This window comes from Lactuca sativa, chromosome 9, assembly GCF_002870075.4.
Source record: "Lactuca sativa cultivar Salinas chromosome 9, Lsat_Salinas_v11, whole genome shotgun sequence".
NCBI classification, from domain to species: Eukaryota; Viridiplantae; Streptophyta; class Magnoliopsida; order Asterales; family Asteraceae; genus Lactuca; species Lactuca sativa.
In genome coordinates this window covers 10,820,230-10,838,527 of record NC_056631.2, presented here as the reverse complement: position 1 = coordinate 10,838,527, position 18,298 = coordinate 10,820,230, and the positions used below count along the sequence as shown (strand labels likewise).

The following is an 18,298-nucleotide window of genomic DNA, read 5'->3' as shown; positions in this document are numbered from 1 at the left end:
GCGGTTTTTTCCAACATATAATTTAGAGTTTGTAGATGAATTTAGACTATAGTTTTGCTGTTTTTGATGTTATATTTAATGAGTTACAATCCTTCAAAGTTTTGATATTAAAGCTGAAATATTTCAATTTTTCAATTATTACTTTTATTAAATACAAACAACATTTTCATTTTGTATTTATGTAGAAATTACACAAGCTTTAAACATGTTAGAGTTAGATGACAATGATACAGGGAATAGGCAAATGGAAGATTAAATTATGACGTTTGTTAGTTGGATCGATTTTAAATTTTAAATTATGATTTTTGGTGTTACGGTAATTACTTTTGTATGTTTGTGTTAAGATTGTTAACTTTTATTGGTGAACTTGATTTGTATGTTAGGTGTTTTTATTTGGAAAATTAATTTTGTAAGTTATAATGCTATAGATAAAGTTAGAATAGTTATGCAAGAAATATGATAAAGTCATTAGCTTATTTGATTCAAAGTTCAAACAAATGATATAAACAATCAAAGTTTGATTGGTTCAATGGGTACAAGAAACGGGAACGTATTCATTTTTATAAGTTGTATTATATCAAACCCAAAAATATATTCATTTTAACGAGTTGTAATGTATCAAACCCAACAACATAATTGTTTAAATGAGTTGTATCAAACCCAAAAATGTGTTTTAACGACTTCTAATGTATGCATGTAAAGTTGTACCTGTCCAATCGTGTCAAAGAACCGGAAAAACCGAACATGGACCCGATAAGTCTCATCCGGTCCGGTCCACGGTCCACAATATTCTTCGAAACCGGTCTGGTTCAAATGCTCACTCATAGTTTTGGCAAATTTGATGAATAGTATTTAAATGGATTTTCAAATTTTGCGGTTTTGATCTTTAATTTATTACGGTTTGGCACTAGAACTTCCTGACTTAAATAAAAAGTTTTTGAAAAGTTACTTGCTTTTTACTTATTGACTTATTTAAAGAGTTTTTGATAAGTTATTTCCTAATTACACACATAAGCACCATTTGCCAAATACTAAAAAATAATTTATCTGTTTATTACATTTTGCTACTAGATAATCTCAACCAAACACGTTTTATTTTTAAACTTCATCTTAACACCGAATAAACAATTTTACTAAACATCATAAGTTTTTTTAAATAAGCAAGGGTTATTGCCATAAACGTCCCAAAATTGGTTGCGAGAAGCTTTTGTCCTGTTCGCGTTTATGCACTTGTATTTCAGTTTGTGCATTTGTGTTGCTAGGGTTCTATTTAATTTATGGGCATGATATTTGGGTTTAAGCACACCTTGCGTCGATCTAGGCACTCAGTTTAGATTTAGGCAAGAAGGGGAGGTGGTGGTGGACAATGCTAGTGTAGATATGGCGGTAGTGGTGGATTTCAGTAATTGTTGTGATGGTGATGGTAATACATATCACAACATGCACAACAATGGTGGTGGTTTCTAGTTTACAAAGGAACCAACTCAATATTCCTTAAGGCCAAACGGAGAGTGTCACCGGGAAACCGGTTAATGGCCTGCTAAATGGCATATTTGACAAAACTCCCTAACTGTTAAGCATCACCACACCTAAAATCGTTGTAGAGACAATCACAATCGTCATACTGTAACAAACTTAAAGATGGCAATAACCCAATAAGCAAATTCCAAACACCCCCTTAAGTCTTGTCAAATAGAGGTGGGGTTTTTGGTTTCTTCAACTTGGGCCAACCTTGGATTCTAAAACATACATGAGCTAGCCAAGCCGGAGTTCCAAAATTAAAGGCTTGAAACAAGCTTTGGCTAGGCTCGTATAAACCACTAGTTATCTATCATAAAATTTCAAGATATAGAAATTCAAGAGTCATGACAAAGCACATAGGTGAATACTATTTAGTATTTGGTCATGGACAATGAACTGTAGAGAAGTTATAAGGATCTACAAAACTGGAAATAGTATACGAGTGGGATGTGTGTGGTTAGAAACTCAAAACCCCTATTAATTGATTACACAACACAACCGTACTACAGCTTATAATAACTAAAGCTAATTAATCATACAAAAGAATCACTACCTAGGACACTGCAAGAAACTGAAACAGAAACCGGAGTTGAAACGAAGGAGCGGAGGTCAATATCCGATACACCAATCGGATCCATTGATCTTGTCAGCTCATCTGTCGAGAACGGTATACTGCATGCATATCATATCCCATCACAATTCACAATCTTTAAGTCAGCAAAAACAGCTTATTGCAAGGGCAATGTTGAAACAATTTAATTGAAGGAATTAAGGGTATTTACTATTAGTAAAAATTTATTCTGATAAACATGATAAAATATAACCTTGAATCATCATCAAGCAAGAAGGAGTTACTGGCGATGGCATTATTGGAATCTTGGGTCATTAGGATCCTCATGTTAGAAATAACCTGTCAGCCACTCATCACTGTTAGATATATATATATATATATATATATATATATATATATATATATATATATATAATTATAAAATGATATGGGATATTGAGAGTTACTTCAGGAGAAAGGCTATGCGTGCCATTTTTGTCATCCCAATACATTGTACTGATTCTGTATAGCTGTTGTATACTAAGCATCTGCACATGCATGCAGGTGAGGTGGGTTTTGAAATTTGAAGTGAATAATCATAAGTAACACTTGAAGTCAAGATGGATGCAATTATTGATTAAAATCTCAAAGTTTGCATGCACGTGCACTTACAGGACACAGATCATAACTTATTTCATGCAGCGTCCTCTTTGGCTTTTGTTGGGTAACCTAAAAAGACCAACATCACCGCTTACTTTGAATACCTCTGTTTCTTTTGTTTCATTAGATGACTACCTACTATATATGTATATACATAATACATGATTATTAAGCAATAATATATATATATATATATATATATATATATATATATATATATATATATATGCATACCAGGAATGCAATAGCTTGCCGTATGTGCTTCAGCTCATCCCAAGCCGATCCAGCATACTGTGATTTGGCGTTGTTAAAGTCAAGGGAAAGAATATATATATATATATATATATATATATATATATATATATATATATATATATATATATATATATATATATATATATATATATATATATTACCTCCTCAGTTGCCTTGAGGCACCAGAGTTCCAATATAGCCAATCCTGATCTTACGTATTCTCCATTGCTATAAGAGCAGCATTCGCGTCTCAGTAGAAGGCTGCAGGAAAGGACAAATAAGTTAAAATTCAAAACTGTCAGCTTGCTGTGCTGTAAGTAAGTTGAGACCTGTTGAATAACTGGATGTTGATGAAAGCAAATATCTGCGTGAACACTTGGCGAATCAAAAACGAAGGTACCTACACATTAAGATTGATGGAAATCAAATGAAGCAAGGTTTTGGCAGGGTAGTTAACAAAGAATAAGTTTATAGAATTAGAAACTGACAAAATTAGCCTTGAGTGTGTTTAACAAGCATCCAATTTTTGTGACGATTCCTTGCCACTGAGCAAGCAAAATCTCATGAGAAGCAGCATTTGCTAATGCACGAGCTGCCCCCTTTGACAAGTTTGCTTTGGAAATTCTTGGTGCCTACATACATACATTTGCACAACATATATGTATATATATATATATATATATATATATATATATATATATATATATATATATATATATAACTTAACAAACACCAGATCAGCAGTGTTTGATTGAATCTAACCAGGACAGAGGCTTCTAATTGTGGTGTGGTATGAAATGAATCTAACCAAGACAAGTAAATTAAAAAGAGTGGGGGGTACCTGAATGCACAAGCCAAGTAATGGGGATATCTCTCTTTTTAAATTATCACGTATCAAGCCGTATGTTTTTTCAACATATGCTGTGAGTTGCTGCTTGAAAAGCAAAGCAGGGTATTTTGGTTCAAGTTGGCTTCCGCCAGGTGAGCTATCACCAATATCGTTTATAGAGATAGCTACACCACGAGGACTTCCACTTCCACTTCCACTTCCACGAAAGCTCTGTCAACCAACCAACAAATTTCAATCATATACATTTTTTTATTCATTTTAAAATATATACCTTACCTGATTCCTCTTTACTAGTAGAGGACCTGATCTTGGGCGTCGATGAAGTGGCTGATCCCCACTAGCTTTGAGTGTATGCTGTAACAGTAGCAGCAGTGTTGATGCATTGGATAACCAATAAGCGAAAACATCACTGTTGTCTTGTGCCTTCATTTTCAAAAAAATCACAGCTAGGTTATATAACAAGTAAGTGATAGGCTGATTATGGTTGAATTAATGATACCACCTACCTCAATGGATCGGCCTATGGCTTGGATTATGCGATCAAAAATGGTGGTTTTTTCAGCTTCAAATGATCGCCATTTTCTTAGACATTTGTATATGATGCAAGCAGCAATGGGTCTGCCATTGGGAAATCCCATCCGTTGTGCAATGCATCGATTCACCAGATCCTGGCATTCCTGTTTCTGATCATCACCACACTTCTTTACAACTCCCTCCTCTACATCCGAGTTTTCTCTTGAGTGTGTTGCACTTGCACAGCTATGTCGATCCTGTTACAATTAATTGTACAATCTAATTCTACTTGTGTTCAAATGAAACATGAAAAAGGAGCAATACCTTAAAGGACCTTGAGTGTCCTTCCTGGAGTTTCTTAATCTGTGGCAGTGCTGATGCTGAACCCGGCTGCTGCTGCTGATGAAGACCTGGATTATGTGACTCAATGTCAGCCAGCTTGTCCTCCAGCCTAATTGCACAAAGAGAGCAATTAATAAAGCATATGAACAACTTTCGTGTGATATATCATAATGCACATTTTTCAATACATGCAAAATTATCAAAAACCAGGATATGTTTACTCTAAAACCATATAAAATGTATTTTCATCATGCTTTCCATCATCTCTATAAGCATGGAGTGATATCCTTCCATGCAATTTGCCCTAATGTATGCGTCTGCATAAGGAGAATACTATATACCAATAGAACTACTAGAGGTTGGTTGCCCTTATCATTTATATATGATTCTAGCACTAAATTAACTCAAACTGGACCTATTTTTGTTTTAAAGTTAGAACTGGCCTGATATTCTGGATTTGGTTAGAAAGAAGTCTATCCAGGGTCATAAGTCTAACTAGAGAATTTTTCTTACTATGAAAGATTTTGCAGCAATGATACCTATCCAAAGATTCCTGAAGTTGAAGCACTCTTCTTTCAGTTTCTTCTAACTGCATCCGCTTATACTCACTTGATTCCAGAGCTTCAGTACACTTCCTATCAGATTCATCTGCCCTTTGTCTTTCCCACTCTGATAAAGCCTGCATGGCATAAGTACATAAGAACTACTAGTATGCAGTGGCAATGAGAGAGAAATTTCTAGAAAACCAAGAGTACCTTCAAGTTTTTAACTTCTGAAGTCAAACTAGCAATCTTTTGTGTGTCTTCTACATGAACTGGAATTTCTTTGACAACTGAGGATGCTTCTTCAATTGCTTTCCGTGCAGACTCCCGTTCCTTAACAAGCAATGCATTTGTTTCATCAATTTTATTCTGCATGGCTTGCATGGACTTTTGCAAATTCAGAACTTCCTCATCTTTTGCTGCTTTTACTTCTTCGATTGTTTTTTGTGCAGACTCACGTTCCTTGACAAGAAACACATTTGTTTCATCGAGTTTACTCTGCATAGCTTTCAGGGAGTTCTGCAAATTCAGAATTTCCTCAGCTTTTGCTTGTTTTGTTTCTTGAATTGCTTTCTGTGTAGAATCACGTTCCTTGAGAAGCAATGCATTTGTTTCTTCGAATTTATTCTGAATAGATTTCAGGGAGTTCTGCAATTCCAGAATTTCCTGAACTTTTTCCTTTTTGGCTTCTTCAATTGCTCTCTCTACAGACACACATTCCTGAACAAGCAATTCATTGGTTTCATCAAATTTACTCTGCATGGCTTGCAAGGAGTTTTGCAATTTCAGAATTTCCTCATCTTTTGCTTCTTTTGCTTCATGAATTGCTTTCTGGGCAGAATCACGTTCCTTGGAAAGCAATGCATTTGTTTCATCAGCTTTATTCTGCATGGCTTGCAGGGAATTCTGTAATTTCAAAAGTTCCTGATCTTTTTCTTGAATTGCTTTCTGTGTAGACTCTCGTTCCTTGACAAGTAATGAATTTGCTTCACCAACGTCTTTTTGCATGGCTTTCAGGGAGTTCTTCACTTTGAGAATTTCCCGATCTTTTGCTTCTTCCAACTCAATCTGCACCATACAGTGGTCTATTTTGTCAGATTCAGTTATATAAGCTTTTCTTATATATATATTCAAGTAATCATAAATACATTATCTTTACAATAGATTAACATTACCTTCAAGCGTTTTTCTGACTCTAAACGTGATGTGAGCTCTTCCACTTGTTTTTCAAGATTATCTTTCACTAGTTGGAGTGCACTAGCTTCCTTTGCTGCCTGTATATGTTTAAAATTTATATATATATATATATATATATATATATAGAGAGAGAGAGAGAGAGAGAGAACAATAATATAGATATTGATTGATCAGATCCTACTAATAACTGCAATTAGCAAAACTGAGCTATTTTGTTTTACAAAGCAAGAGCAACATAAAACAAACCATCTTTCGTCTCCGAAGCTCTTTCCTAGCAATTCTCCCCTTCCAGCTACATTGTGTAACAACTGCTGCCCTTATCAGTTTCTTATAATGTGAAGAATCTCTATAACCACGCCAGTGGGCCTACAATCATAAACGCTTATTAGAATTGAGTGTAAAGGTTTAGATCTATAAGCAATGTGAGGAGACAAGGGTCTGACTTGTAAACGAGTTGCTGCCTTGCTTTGTTTTCTGAATCTGAGATGTTTACTAGCAACCATTGAACGCAGACGTGCCTGGAAGAGGACAACTGACAGCTTGAGTTTGTTATAGGTCTTCATTGACAGGTGTCGCCTGTAGAACGTCTGTATTTTAAGCGTAGCAGCATTGTTTTTCATGTGTTGGTACAGGTTACATGCAAGCTTTCCTAGTGGACATAACATAACACCACAATGAGAGTTGGTCATTGGGATGAGAAGTTATATAATATAATATAATATAGTATATATATATATATATATATATATATATATATATATATATACAGCTGAACATAGATGAAAAGTAAGGAAATACTTCTGCAAAATGACTGCCAGACAATAGCAGACTTTCTCAAAGCAAGAAAATACTTCCTAGCAATGTAAGTTTTTATCTGTCTTTGTATAATCTTGGCTGTGCTGCTAAGCTTCTGTGATTTTCGTGCATCTAATTCAGCCATCTGACCAGCTCTAAGAAAAACTTTGGTTTTCCCTATCTGCAAAATTTATTGACATTTCACTTAGTTCATACAAATGTTAACAACAGTTGACTGAATGCTAAAAAAAATCTTGCATTCAGAGGAAAAAGGAAACTTTTGGTACCTGATATCCCTGAAGCCCTGATTTGGCCAGGATCTTTTTGCAGGCAACCTTCGGATCATAACTGTAGAGAAATAACTCCAGTTACACACACATTGATAATGAGACCATTGATTAGTTTTTAAACGAGGTGTTGTGTTAAAATATCTTTACTTACTTCTCACTTTTAACCTCGGGAGCAAGAATGCTGAATCTGGTAACAAAATCAGAAAAACTTTTGCGAGTAGGATAGCCAGCACAGCTGATGCGAATTGCTTCTAGAACCCCCTTAATAATAAGAAAAGAAAAATTATTACATGTTTAATGAATTTACTATTAAAGCTTAAAATATATCGATTTCATTATCTCATCAGTGCTCACCCCACAACGTAATTGTTGCATAATGTTGATATTCTCAAAGATGCCGGGCTTAAGAAAATTATTTGGCTTCACACATCTGATATAGTGGGGTTCTGTGCAATTCAAAGTTTCCATCAATTGCTGAAGTTGTAACTGCATGCATTAACAAAAAGATCAAATCAACTTATTACCAACATAACATGACATTAAGGAATTTTAACTTTTTTTTTTTTTAAAAAAAAAACTACCTTGAAGCGAGAACCAATCGATGAGAACTTAGAAGATTTGTTTGATGATTTGGTTGTCTCCTCAGCCAATGGAGGGAAAAGGCTTGATATAAAAAGGCACTTGGAAGCTGTCAACATATCTTGATGTTCCGGAACAACATAATCTTTGTTTTTGTCTAGAAACTGCTCAGATTGATATTGAACCTGAATACAAACAGAAAACAGATATAATTAAAAATAAGAGGCTTTGAAATACAGAAAGAGAGTACTAAATCTATTCAAATTACCTCTCCTGCATAGTGAGCAATGGTGAAACCAGTGCGAGACAGTTTTGGTTTGAAAAACCGTTGATGAGATTTGAATGTCTGATAAAGCTTCTGTGAGAATGTTTCGTGAGTCGACTTGGGAAACATACTGGAAACAGAATAAGCATGTCACCAGCTAACAAGCAGTTATTTCAAAAGTACATATAAGCTGAAGAACACTACATACCAGGCCTCATCAAGTAGTGCAATAATCCCACCAGGTTTCTGCAATCATAATTTAAACATTAATCCAATGCTGAAGCCATCATATCATGATGGAATGCACTTTCAAATTATATGAAATACCTTTTCAATAAGATCCAGAACATCCTTATTATCTATAAACTCTATGTAGCTCCAGTCGATTGCTTCTTTGGTATATTCCTCTTGCTCAGTCTTGAATACGTGCTGTGCATGGAAGTACAAAAGAAAAACCCAATCATGGATTCAGCAGAATTGTCAATCATTAAGTCAGAAATACCAAAAGTCAAACCTGGTTGAAATGTTGCTGCAGCTTCTCATTAGTATAATTAATACAAAATTGTTCAAAACTGCACAATCCAAACATGGTGACAAAAATGAATCATCAACAAACAAGGCGTTCAAACGCCCTTGATGATTATTTCAGCACATAAGATTACCTATTAGATTTAAAGCTCTCAAAACCATATATGTCAAGAACCCCAATCAGATATCTTGAATTTGGATCTTGCCCAATCGACACATTAATTTTTTCCACTAACCTGCAGATATGAATAACCATGCTACAGTAAATATAGTATCTAATTGAGTTATTATTAATTGCCATGTTGTATTATTTATTTAGGCTGAAATTACCAGTCAAATAAGCGGGAATATAAGGTCTTTGCGAGACCATCTCTACTAACAGATGCACCCTCAGGATTAAGACTTCTCTTGATAACTTCTTCAGGGGTAACCATCACACGCTTCAGCAGTGCATCTTCCAGTTCATTAAAATCACACCTAAGCATGATTAACAGATATATTATTTAGTGATGCACACACATCAAATTAATTGAATCTGAAGACAAAGGAGAAAACACACATTAGCAACTCTGATGTTGTCTGAAGATGGAATTTGGATTTGTCGTCTTTGAGGACGGAGGAATCAACCTCTTTCCCTTTTGAAAATTCAACATTTCCAAGATGGAGAATTGAAGCCAGAACTCTGAAAATTGCATCCTGGAGTAGGTGAGCATGTTATAGCACTTGTATTATGATTTATCAAGAAAGCAAATTAGTATTATATGAAGATACTATAACCTGTTCCTTTTCATTCATTCCAACAACTGCCATGGCTCTCCTTGTGGCAAGATAATCACGGGCATCGCTTACATCATCAAGCTCATAGCACTTTGATTGATTCAGATATCGATATGACTTAGGGTCTCCCAGTTTATATTTCTTAATCTCCTGAATGAAATATGTTGTTAGAAAATAGTGTTACGATTGATTTTATAAAAATCCAAAGCCTTGGTCATGGAAAAGTGTAAATTATAACCAATGCATGTAAAAGTAAAAACAACCTCTGGAGGTGCTGCACAGAGAAGATAGAAACAGTGATAGTTGCGTTCAGGATCTGAAATTTGGCAAACACGAGATCTTTCTAGAAGGTATGTGCGGATGGCTGCTCCAGATATTCGCCCTTGTTTATCAAACTGAATCTCAACAAATTTACCAAAACGACTGCATTTACATACAAATTATCAGGATTTTTAAGCCTATGTGATTATTATTAACTCATATCATACAATAACTTTATAATGTGATCAGCACCTGGAGTTGTTATTTCTAACAGTTTTTGCATTCCCAAATGCTTCCAGAACTGGATTCGACTGCATTTATAACAACATATAGTTAAGAGGAACATAGAGCAAAAAAACTAATATATAAAAGCCAAGGTATCAAGTTGCTTACTTCAAGAATTTGCTGTTCAACAGTTCTTCCTTCAGTGCCTTTACGACCACCCAAAAAGGCAAGATATTGCATAAGCATTTTAGTAGTCTCAGTTTTACCTGCCCCACTCTCACCACTGACCAAGATCGAGTTGCTTTTTCCTTCATTCACCATTGCCCTGATAGATACATTATAAAATAAAGAATGAATCCTCTGAAGAAAAAGAAGAGGTGATGTGAGGTGAGGTGAGGTGAGGAGATAACCTAAAAGCAGAATCTGCAATTGCAAAAACATGAGGATCTAGCTCCCCAAATGCTGCTCCTTTGTAGCGTTGCATCATTTTATCATCATACAAGAGGGGCAATCTTTTAAATGGGTTAACAGCGATAAGGATGTTGCCCGTATATGTCTGCCATATGTCAGAATACGATATAGAATATTATGACACAGCCCCCCATAGCTGCAGTATAGTTCATGGTTTTCTCTCACCAGATTGAACAAAATAAAAATCAAAAATCAAAAATAAAATAGAAGTTGGGTTATCTTTCTTACATATATTTCATTCAGCTGATATCTGGTAGCTAAATTTTGCAACACTCCAGGCTCATGCAAATAAGAAAGCTTAGTCATGTCATCAACTCCACCAGCAGTCGCTTCCACATCTTTGGAATATATTTTTGATAAATTCGCAACAACCTTCAATGGCAAATTCAAAGAGTAAAACCATTCATTATCCATCGTTGTTTACCAGAAAAAAAAAAATAGAGAATTTAAAACTGAAAGAAAATCAACTTACTTTCTTCCCATCAGTAGTTTGGATCTCAACTTCCTCTCCATTTATTTTTAACACCTCTCCATCTATCCAAGCAACTGATGGGTCTTCAACCCATACTTCGGAACCTACGATAATATTTGTCGTAGCACCCTGCATAAAAATGCAGCAAGTTGATAATATGCATACAAGTTTTGCATGTTGCACTCATTCATTATTGCAAGATATTGTGTGTATAAGTATAACAATCATCCATCAAGTGTATTTCCCCCTATCTCTCAACACAGAGAGCCCGGCTAATTGTAATTAGGTGTCTCTAACCTTGACTCACACAAAGTGCATCCACATTAACATTCCATCCACCTTTTAAAAATAAAAATTTGAGTCCCCATATTGGACTAATTCTTCTAGCTGATGTTATTTATCTTGGAATAGCTTGAATTTGCAAAACCATATTTTATAATATTACATCTTCTTGAAGTAGTACACTTCACATTAGAATAAAGTGAACAAAAAGACTAACTTACCATGTGTGAATATGGGCAACCCCCTTTGGGTTTTGAAAAGGTTGAATCCAGTGTAATCTATAACTATAATACATAGTTTAATTTACCCTAAAGTAAACCATAATTCTTAACCAATAAGTTAATTAAGGGTTGGATAGCCAAAAAAAAAACAGGAAGCTCTAAGTATCATTTGTATACAAGTAGAATAGTTGATATATGGACACACATAAACATTGTAAGCTTAAAACAGTTTATGAGAAGCGTTCATACCATCTGAATATCAAAATTTAAGTTGGATTAGTTCAAACTCCTCCATCAAGTTTCCATCATCCCCGTCCCCTATCTTATATCGGATTCCTTCACCGTAAGAAAGTGAGTGCAGTAACTCATTCATGACGTCGTAACAAATCCCTAAGAATGTCAATACCGCAAAAAGTCAACAAAAAGACCAACTTACCATGTCAAGTGTACTACTACTTCAGGGTATTTAGAAGATGTATATTACCTTTCTTTAATTTAATTAAAATTGCTAATGAGGTAAAACACACGTATAGAACATGTGATCTACAGCCAACAAGTTTATGATCCAAATATATTATTATGATCCAATAAATTATTAATATCCGAAAATAATATGATTCAAAAGTTTATAATGCTCCAACTCTAAAAATATGATCCGATTCTAACAATTTTATGATTCAGCGTTTCTAAGCTTTTTAGTATCTCTTCCACAGCCACACCATTTTTAATTTTCCAAAAGAATGTTATTCTCAGCTTATTAATTTCATTCGTTAAATGTAGAGAATAGATGACATAGATAATAACAAGTGTGAAATTATGATTGCTAATGACTAATGAGATAAAACATACATAGCGTTGTAAGATCATAATCCTTGATGGCTGATAATATAGCTATAGAAAATTATATTAACATCAATTAATTGTTATTCACTTTAGCCACATACACAACCAAACATTAAAACTAAAAAATATAATAGAACAAAAATTAGAAAATCAAACCATTAAACTATATAAAGATTCTTAATAATATGAACATATATACTGAAATTGATGAACATCATAAACGTAGAATTTTGCACAATTTCACGAACCCTAAATTCATAATAAAAAAGGGGAGATTTTGATCCACCAAAATTCCTAATATTTAAACAGCAAAAAACTTCAATGTAATTCATGCGCATATTGCATACAATCTAACAAACAAAAGTGTTAATCACATCTCACCTTCATCGGGAAGCATATTAGGTATCCCTTATTAACAGGGAACTGGATTTCGGTCTATAAAAAAAACAAGTATGCCATCCTTGAGATGAAGCCCAAGGAATGTGTGGTGGAATTTCGCTAAAATCTCATCGGAATTGAGCATCGAGATCCAAAGGAAAACCACGTCGGCAGCTCCACGAAGAGGTGAAAACCCTAATTTTTTTTTGTAGATTCATCAAATACTGTTGCTGGATAATTTTGGAAATAGGGAAAGGGGAAGGATTTGAGTGACTTATAAGAGGGGGTGCGATAGATTAAGAGATATTAGACCGTTTATGAGTCGACAATGGTGTAAACAGACAAACCAGTGACGTTAGTTTATTATACATTATATATATATATATATATATATATATATATATATATATATATATATATATATATATATATATATATATATATATATATATATATATATATATATACTATAATAAATAAAAGTTTTTTTTTGCCACATGTCCTCTTCTCATTCATTTGGACACATGTCATTTTCTATAATTTTTAAATTTTCTATTTTCCACTTTTCATTTTATTAAATTAAAATTTCACATTTAATATGTAAAGTATTTATTAAAAATGGTTTATATATATAATGTATTCAATACATTAAAGTCTCATTAATTTTAATAATTCAAATTTTTTCTTATTTTTCTTTATAAATTCAAACCATTCAAATTATTAAAATTTCATATTTATTTTTTTAATTAAACTCATGTAATACATGGGTCTCACACCTAATATATATATATATATATATATATATATATATATATATAGAGAGAGAGAGAGAGAGAGAGAGAGAGCTAGGTTCAAGTGTTTCTAGCAACTATTGTGTGCCTAAATGCACCAATGAGAATTCAAGAAATAATAAATAATTAAATAAATCATTAATGGGTATTTTAGACTTTTTATACTTTTAATTAAGGAAATAATTTAATTGGAATCCTATAATTAAGGAAATAATAGAATATGACGTATTTGATCCCTTAAATCACGGTTCCTTCATCTTCATAACCCTAATTCTATATCAGAGTATTCATCAAACTCCAATACGATTATCTTCTTCACCCACCATAGCCGAAACGTATAACCATGAGATAGCCACCTCCTCAACTATCGTCTTCACCAACTGTCCTTCACTACCCGTTTATGTTTCTGCTCACCCTCGTTAAGAAGAAGGTGCTCCATCAATTCATAGTGGACAAGAGGTTGTTGAACTTCCTGCAAATTGAAGCTAAAAATTAGGGCTTTTTGTTTTTCATTCATCTGTATACCCTGTTCCCCATCCTCCATCGAAGCTTTTTTTTAAAGAGGATAGCATACGAGTACTTATCTGCTTCCAAGCTTCAATTTGGAGATAGCCGACTTCCAGGTATACACTCTATTATCTATTCTATCTCCTCAGCCCTATCTTATCTCTCGCTCCCCTTCCATTTCCATTTTTTGAAACACAATCCAATAAACAGGCCCACCATGGAAAACAATGCTGACACATGCTTTCAAGAAGTGATTTTGACTTTGCTTATGACTAGTTATTCCATAAACATGATGATTTAATTTGATTTATTTGAAGTAATTCCGTACTCTTGATAATACAAATTACTTGTTAGTATTTGAAGGTATACACTCTTTTTTGTAAATTTAGTTACATTCATGTTTTTATTAATTACATATGTTGTATGTTTCATCAAATGGAGTATAAAGATTTGTGCATCTGATTTTGCCCGCCAAATGTTTGTTAAAATGCTTGAATCAAATATTTCAGTCATTTTTTTTGTAATATTTGAACTATCATATCCCTCTCATACTAGCTTGGAATGATCTGAAATTTGTTTCTGCATATTCTCCTTGGTGTTAGCTACAAGTTAGGTTCAGAAGTCATTTCAATTTGATTAATATTGGCTGGGTTATAGTCCTTCGAACATGCGATGTTACAGCTATATTTTTAGCACTCTTTCTTTAGAAACATTTGTGATCTTTGAACTGTCATATTTACCACATTCTAGCTTGTAATAAGCTGACCTTTTTCCAAAGTAATGTCATCTATGTTAGCTACAATGTAGTCATTATAATTAGATTAAGTCGATAATTTGGATCAGGTGACTCGGGGAATACTTGATCAAGTGACTCGAGTACATTCTGTTAGAATAAATTAAAAGTCTTTAATGTCTAACACAATGTTTGTATGAAATGAAATGTTTTGTCCTTGTTTGTTTGTGTTTAGAAAATTCTATATTTTCTACTAGTATAAAAGTAGCCTTCTCTCAAGACCAATGTTTGTTTCTAAAATGTATGTAAGTGTAAAATAACCAATGTGTTTGAAAACCTTGTAAATCAATGCATTTTTAATACCCCATGTGAGTTTTATAACCATACTATTGACTCGGAATGCCTATACACAACGTTCTTCAGGCGTTGGAATGTTATGACTTTTGTCACCCAAATGGTGGACTGTAGCTAACAGTCAGGGCGCGGGTTGTCAAGCCCGTATAGATCTATACACAAACACTGTAACGACCCGTTTCCGGTATGTTAATTCCTTGGTAATTGTTGTAAGTTTTGCAAGAGGAACTCGGCGAGTTCATAGCCTGACTCGCCGAGTAGGGTCGCGGCTGCGAGCACGCGTGAGCCGGGGACTCGGCGAGTCCATATCCTGGACTCGGCGAGTCCATCCGTCTGGGTGAAACCCTAAATCCCCGGGTTGCCCACTATTTAAACCACCTTATAGCCCCATTCTCGCCTCCCTCACCCTGAGAACACAGTGAGAAAACCCTAATCCTCCCTTGAGAGCTTATAAGTGTTTTTGGTGCCATTTTGTGAAGGTGTGAAGAAGGAGAAGAAGAAAGAAGCAAGGAGAAGAGTTGTAGTGCAAAGATCCAAGGGCAAATCTGAGTTATTTGAGGTATTTTCGGAGTTCCCCTCTTGTTATATGCTTTAAACTTCCATTAGGGCTCTCCTAAGAGCTAGTTGATGCTTGTTCCAAGCCTTATGTTTGCATGAATGCCTTAATAAGTCGAGATATCTTTAGATCTGAATGATGGGGTGTTGTAGAGCCCAGATCTACTGTCTTTTTGGAGTTACTTTGCATATTAACCATAGATCTACCCATTTTATGCATCTTTTAGCCTTATTTCCCTTATTCATGAGGTTGTGCACGTAAAGTTGGAAACTTTACGTGGTAAATCAGCTTATTGGACTCAGATCTATCAATTGTATGTGTTGGATTCAAACAAAATCGAGTAAAAGTCAGTTGCATGGCGGCAACTCGGCGAGTCGGGAAGAACGACTCGGCGAGTTGGGTCGCGAGTTCCCGAGTCCTTCATTTTGATCAGTGTCGAGTGAATCCAGTGAGTTAGAGAGTGGACTCAGCGAGTTGAGGGTAGACTCAGTGATGGAGGGACTCGGCGAGTTGTTCATACAACTCGGCGAGTCCAAGGCAATCTTCTTAGGATCATGAACAACTCGTCGAGTTTGTTCATACGGCTCGGCGAGTCGGATGAAGATTGTCTGAGTTCTTGGATCAAGAGGGTACTCGTCGAGTCGATGCCACACTCGACGAGTAGCAGCGTGTAGAACTGAGAAGTGAGAGTAGGACTCGGCGAGTTGGGTGGCCCAACTCGGCGAGTCAGCCCAAAGAGAGTTGACTTTGACCAAGGGTAAAAGAGTCATTTTACCCCAAGTGCAGTGTTTAGTATTTGATTGAGTGTGCTTATGGACTTGTAGCCGAGGAGATTCAGGAGCAGCAGCCGTTAGTTTCCCGAGCCACACACTCAGCAGCCAGCTTACGAGGTGAGTTTCCTTCAAGTAGGGACGGGTCTAAGGCCACAATGTCGGCCCGTCCAGTTAGCAGTAGTTTCCGGACTTCGGTCCGATGTAGCAGCTAGTATGTTTGATGCCTTCGTGGCTCAGACAGGATTTATGTGCTATGTTTTATGTGTTACGTGTTATGTGTTCCGGGCTACGGCTCGATGTAGTATGCAGTATATGTGTTCATGCTAGTTGATATGCTATGATATGTTCAGTCAGTTAGTTCCGGACTCCGGTCCGATGCAGGGGACAAGGTCCCAGTTAGTTCCGGACTTCGGTCTGATGCAGTTAGTTCCGGACTTCGGTCCGATGCAGTTAGTTCCGGACTTCGGTCCGATGCAGGGGACAAGGTCCCAGTCAGTTCCGGACTTCGGTCCGATGCAGTTTCCGGGCTTCGGCCCGATGCAGTGGGCAAGGCCCAATATGTGTTATATGTTATTGTATGGTATGTGGTATTTTGGGGGAGCTCACTAAGCTTCGTGCTTACAGTTTCGGTTTTGGTTTCAGGTACTTCCGCAAGCAAAGGGAAGAGCTCGGGGTGACAGCATCGCACACACCACAGCTTAGCTTTTATCCTGGGGATGGTTTTAGTTGTTTTGGATTTGATGTAGTATGATACAGTTTTCCGCACAGTATTTTATTATGATTGGGATACATCGCGTATGTTTTTATGTTATGCTACTCATATTATGGTTTTGATTATATTGAAAAAAATGAAAATTTTTGGGTCGTATTTTTGGGTCGTTTCAAACACCATGCTCCCCCTCCAAGGGATTCTGGTATATAATACAGGACTTGAAATGTGTACTCGAACGTACGTGAAGTTAGTGTCTCACAAAAACCATGGTATAAAAACAGATCTACTTGTTTAAAATGTTTCGTTTGTTCTTGTATATGAAAGTGACTTCTTGAAACTCATGTTTCTAGTACGTAAGAGTTAGAAATTTGTTCGTAAAACTATACCTATTATAGTTTTAAAAGTGTGTCTCGTTTGTTTAGAAATACCTAGAAAAAAAATCATTTGTTATGAAAGCATAGATTTTTGTAGAGCCTAAGATAGACAAATATACATATAATCTAAGAAAATGTTTAGTTTATACATGCATTAGAACAATTTATATTTCAAAAGATAGAATGCTATCGTAACATATTTTATATATGAAAGTTTCCTATAAAGTTTATAAATCACATGTGATTTGGATATATATAAAAGCATATAAAATAATTCTTTATGTAACACATGATAATACTCGTGTGTTTTACTTGTATTCCCCCCTTGAAAGCATATAAAAGCATTTATAGAACATTTAAAAGGTTAATTAAGGGGTATGAACTCACTTGAAAGTTTGAAGATAGCGAGATGGAAAACCGGGCAGAGTTTCGTCTCGGGAAATGGATTTTTCTCGGGATTCTCGAGAATCTCGGGAGTAAAATCGACCTTCGGGAGTTGAGCAAAATGACCAGGGCTTCGGGTTTGAACGGGCATGGAAAACGAGGCAAAACGCAAGAGAAATGAGAAGAAATGAGCAAGTTTTCCGGAAACCCTCGCATCCCTTTTATAGGGGTTGAGAGGCCTCGATACGCGGGGTGTACGCTCGTACGCAGTGCGTACTCGTGCGTCACCCGTGACCG

The 18,298-nt window shown here is 35.4% G+C and overlaps 1 protein-coding gene across 3 annotated transcripts; it reads right to left on the bottom strand.

Annotated features, from left to right (window-relative positions):
• Nucleotides 1–1,866: 1,866 nt before the first annotated feature.
• On the bottom strand, nucleotides 1,867–11,228 carry LOC111881289 (myosin-9-like). Of its 3 annotated transcripts, XM_052767260.1 has the most exons (36): nucleotides 11,094–11,228; nucleotides 10,850–10,993; nucleotides 10,561–10,706; nucleotides 10,319–10,475; nucleotides 10,178–10,236; nucleotides 9,928–10,087; nucleotides 9,665–9,814; nucleotides 9,447–9,583; nucleotides 9,218–9,364; nucleotides 9,022–9,123; nucleotides 8,874–8,931; nucleotides 8,687–8,788; nucleotides 8,568–8,605; nucleotides 8,363–8,489; nucleotides 8,097–8,279; nucleotides 7,870–8,001; nucleotides 7,667–7,776; nucleotides 7,513–7,573; nucleotides 7,229–7,406; nucleotides 6,874–7,079; nucleotides 6,677–6,796; nucleotides 6,409–6,507; nucleotides 5,447–6,301; nucleotides 5,231–5,370; nucleotides 4,674–4,800; nucleotides 4,343–4,606; nucleotides 4,113–4,259; nucleotides 3,828–4,046; nucleotides 3,475–3,618; nucleotides 3,316–3,386; nucleotides 3,148–3,247; nucleotides 2,966–3,022; nucleotides 2,744–2,800; nucleotides 2,539–2,619; nucleotides 2,346–2,431; nucleotides 1,867–2,193 (listed from the first exon to the last, which is right to left on the bottom strand). In XM_052767260.1, exons 1-36 carry the CDS (start codon nucleotides 11,226–11,228, stop codon nucleotides 2,055–2,057), a joined length of 5,238 nt encoding a protein of 1,745 aa, XP_052623220.1. In that variant the 3' UTR covers nucleotides 1,867–2,054. The 3 variants fall into 3 exon arrangements, with proteins under 3 accessions (XP_052623220.1, XP_052623221.1, XP_052623222.1); XM_052767261.1 differs by lacking the exon at nucleotides 11,094–11,228 and having other exon boundaries at nucleotides 10,561–10,757; nucleotides 10,850–10,991; XM_052767262.1 differs by lacking the exons at nucleotides 9,928–10,087; nucleotides 10,178–10,236; nucleotides 10,319–10,475; ... (1 more) ...; nucleotides 10,850–10,993; nucleotides 11,094–11,228 and having other exon boundaries at nucleotides 9,447–9,569; nucleotides 9,665–9,810.
• Nucleotides 11,229–18,298: the final 7,070 nt, after the last annotated feature.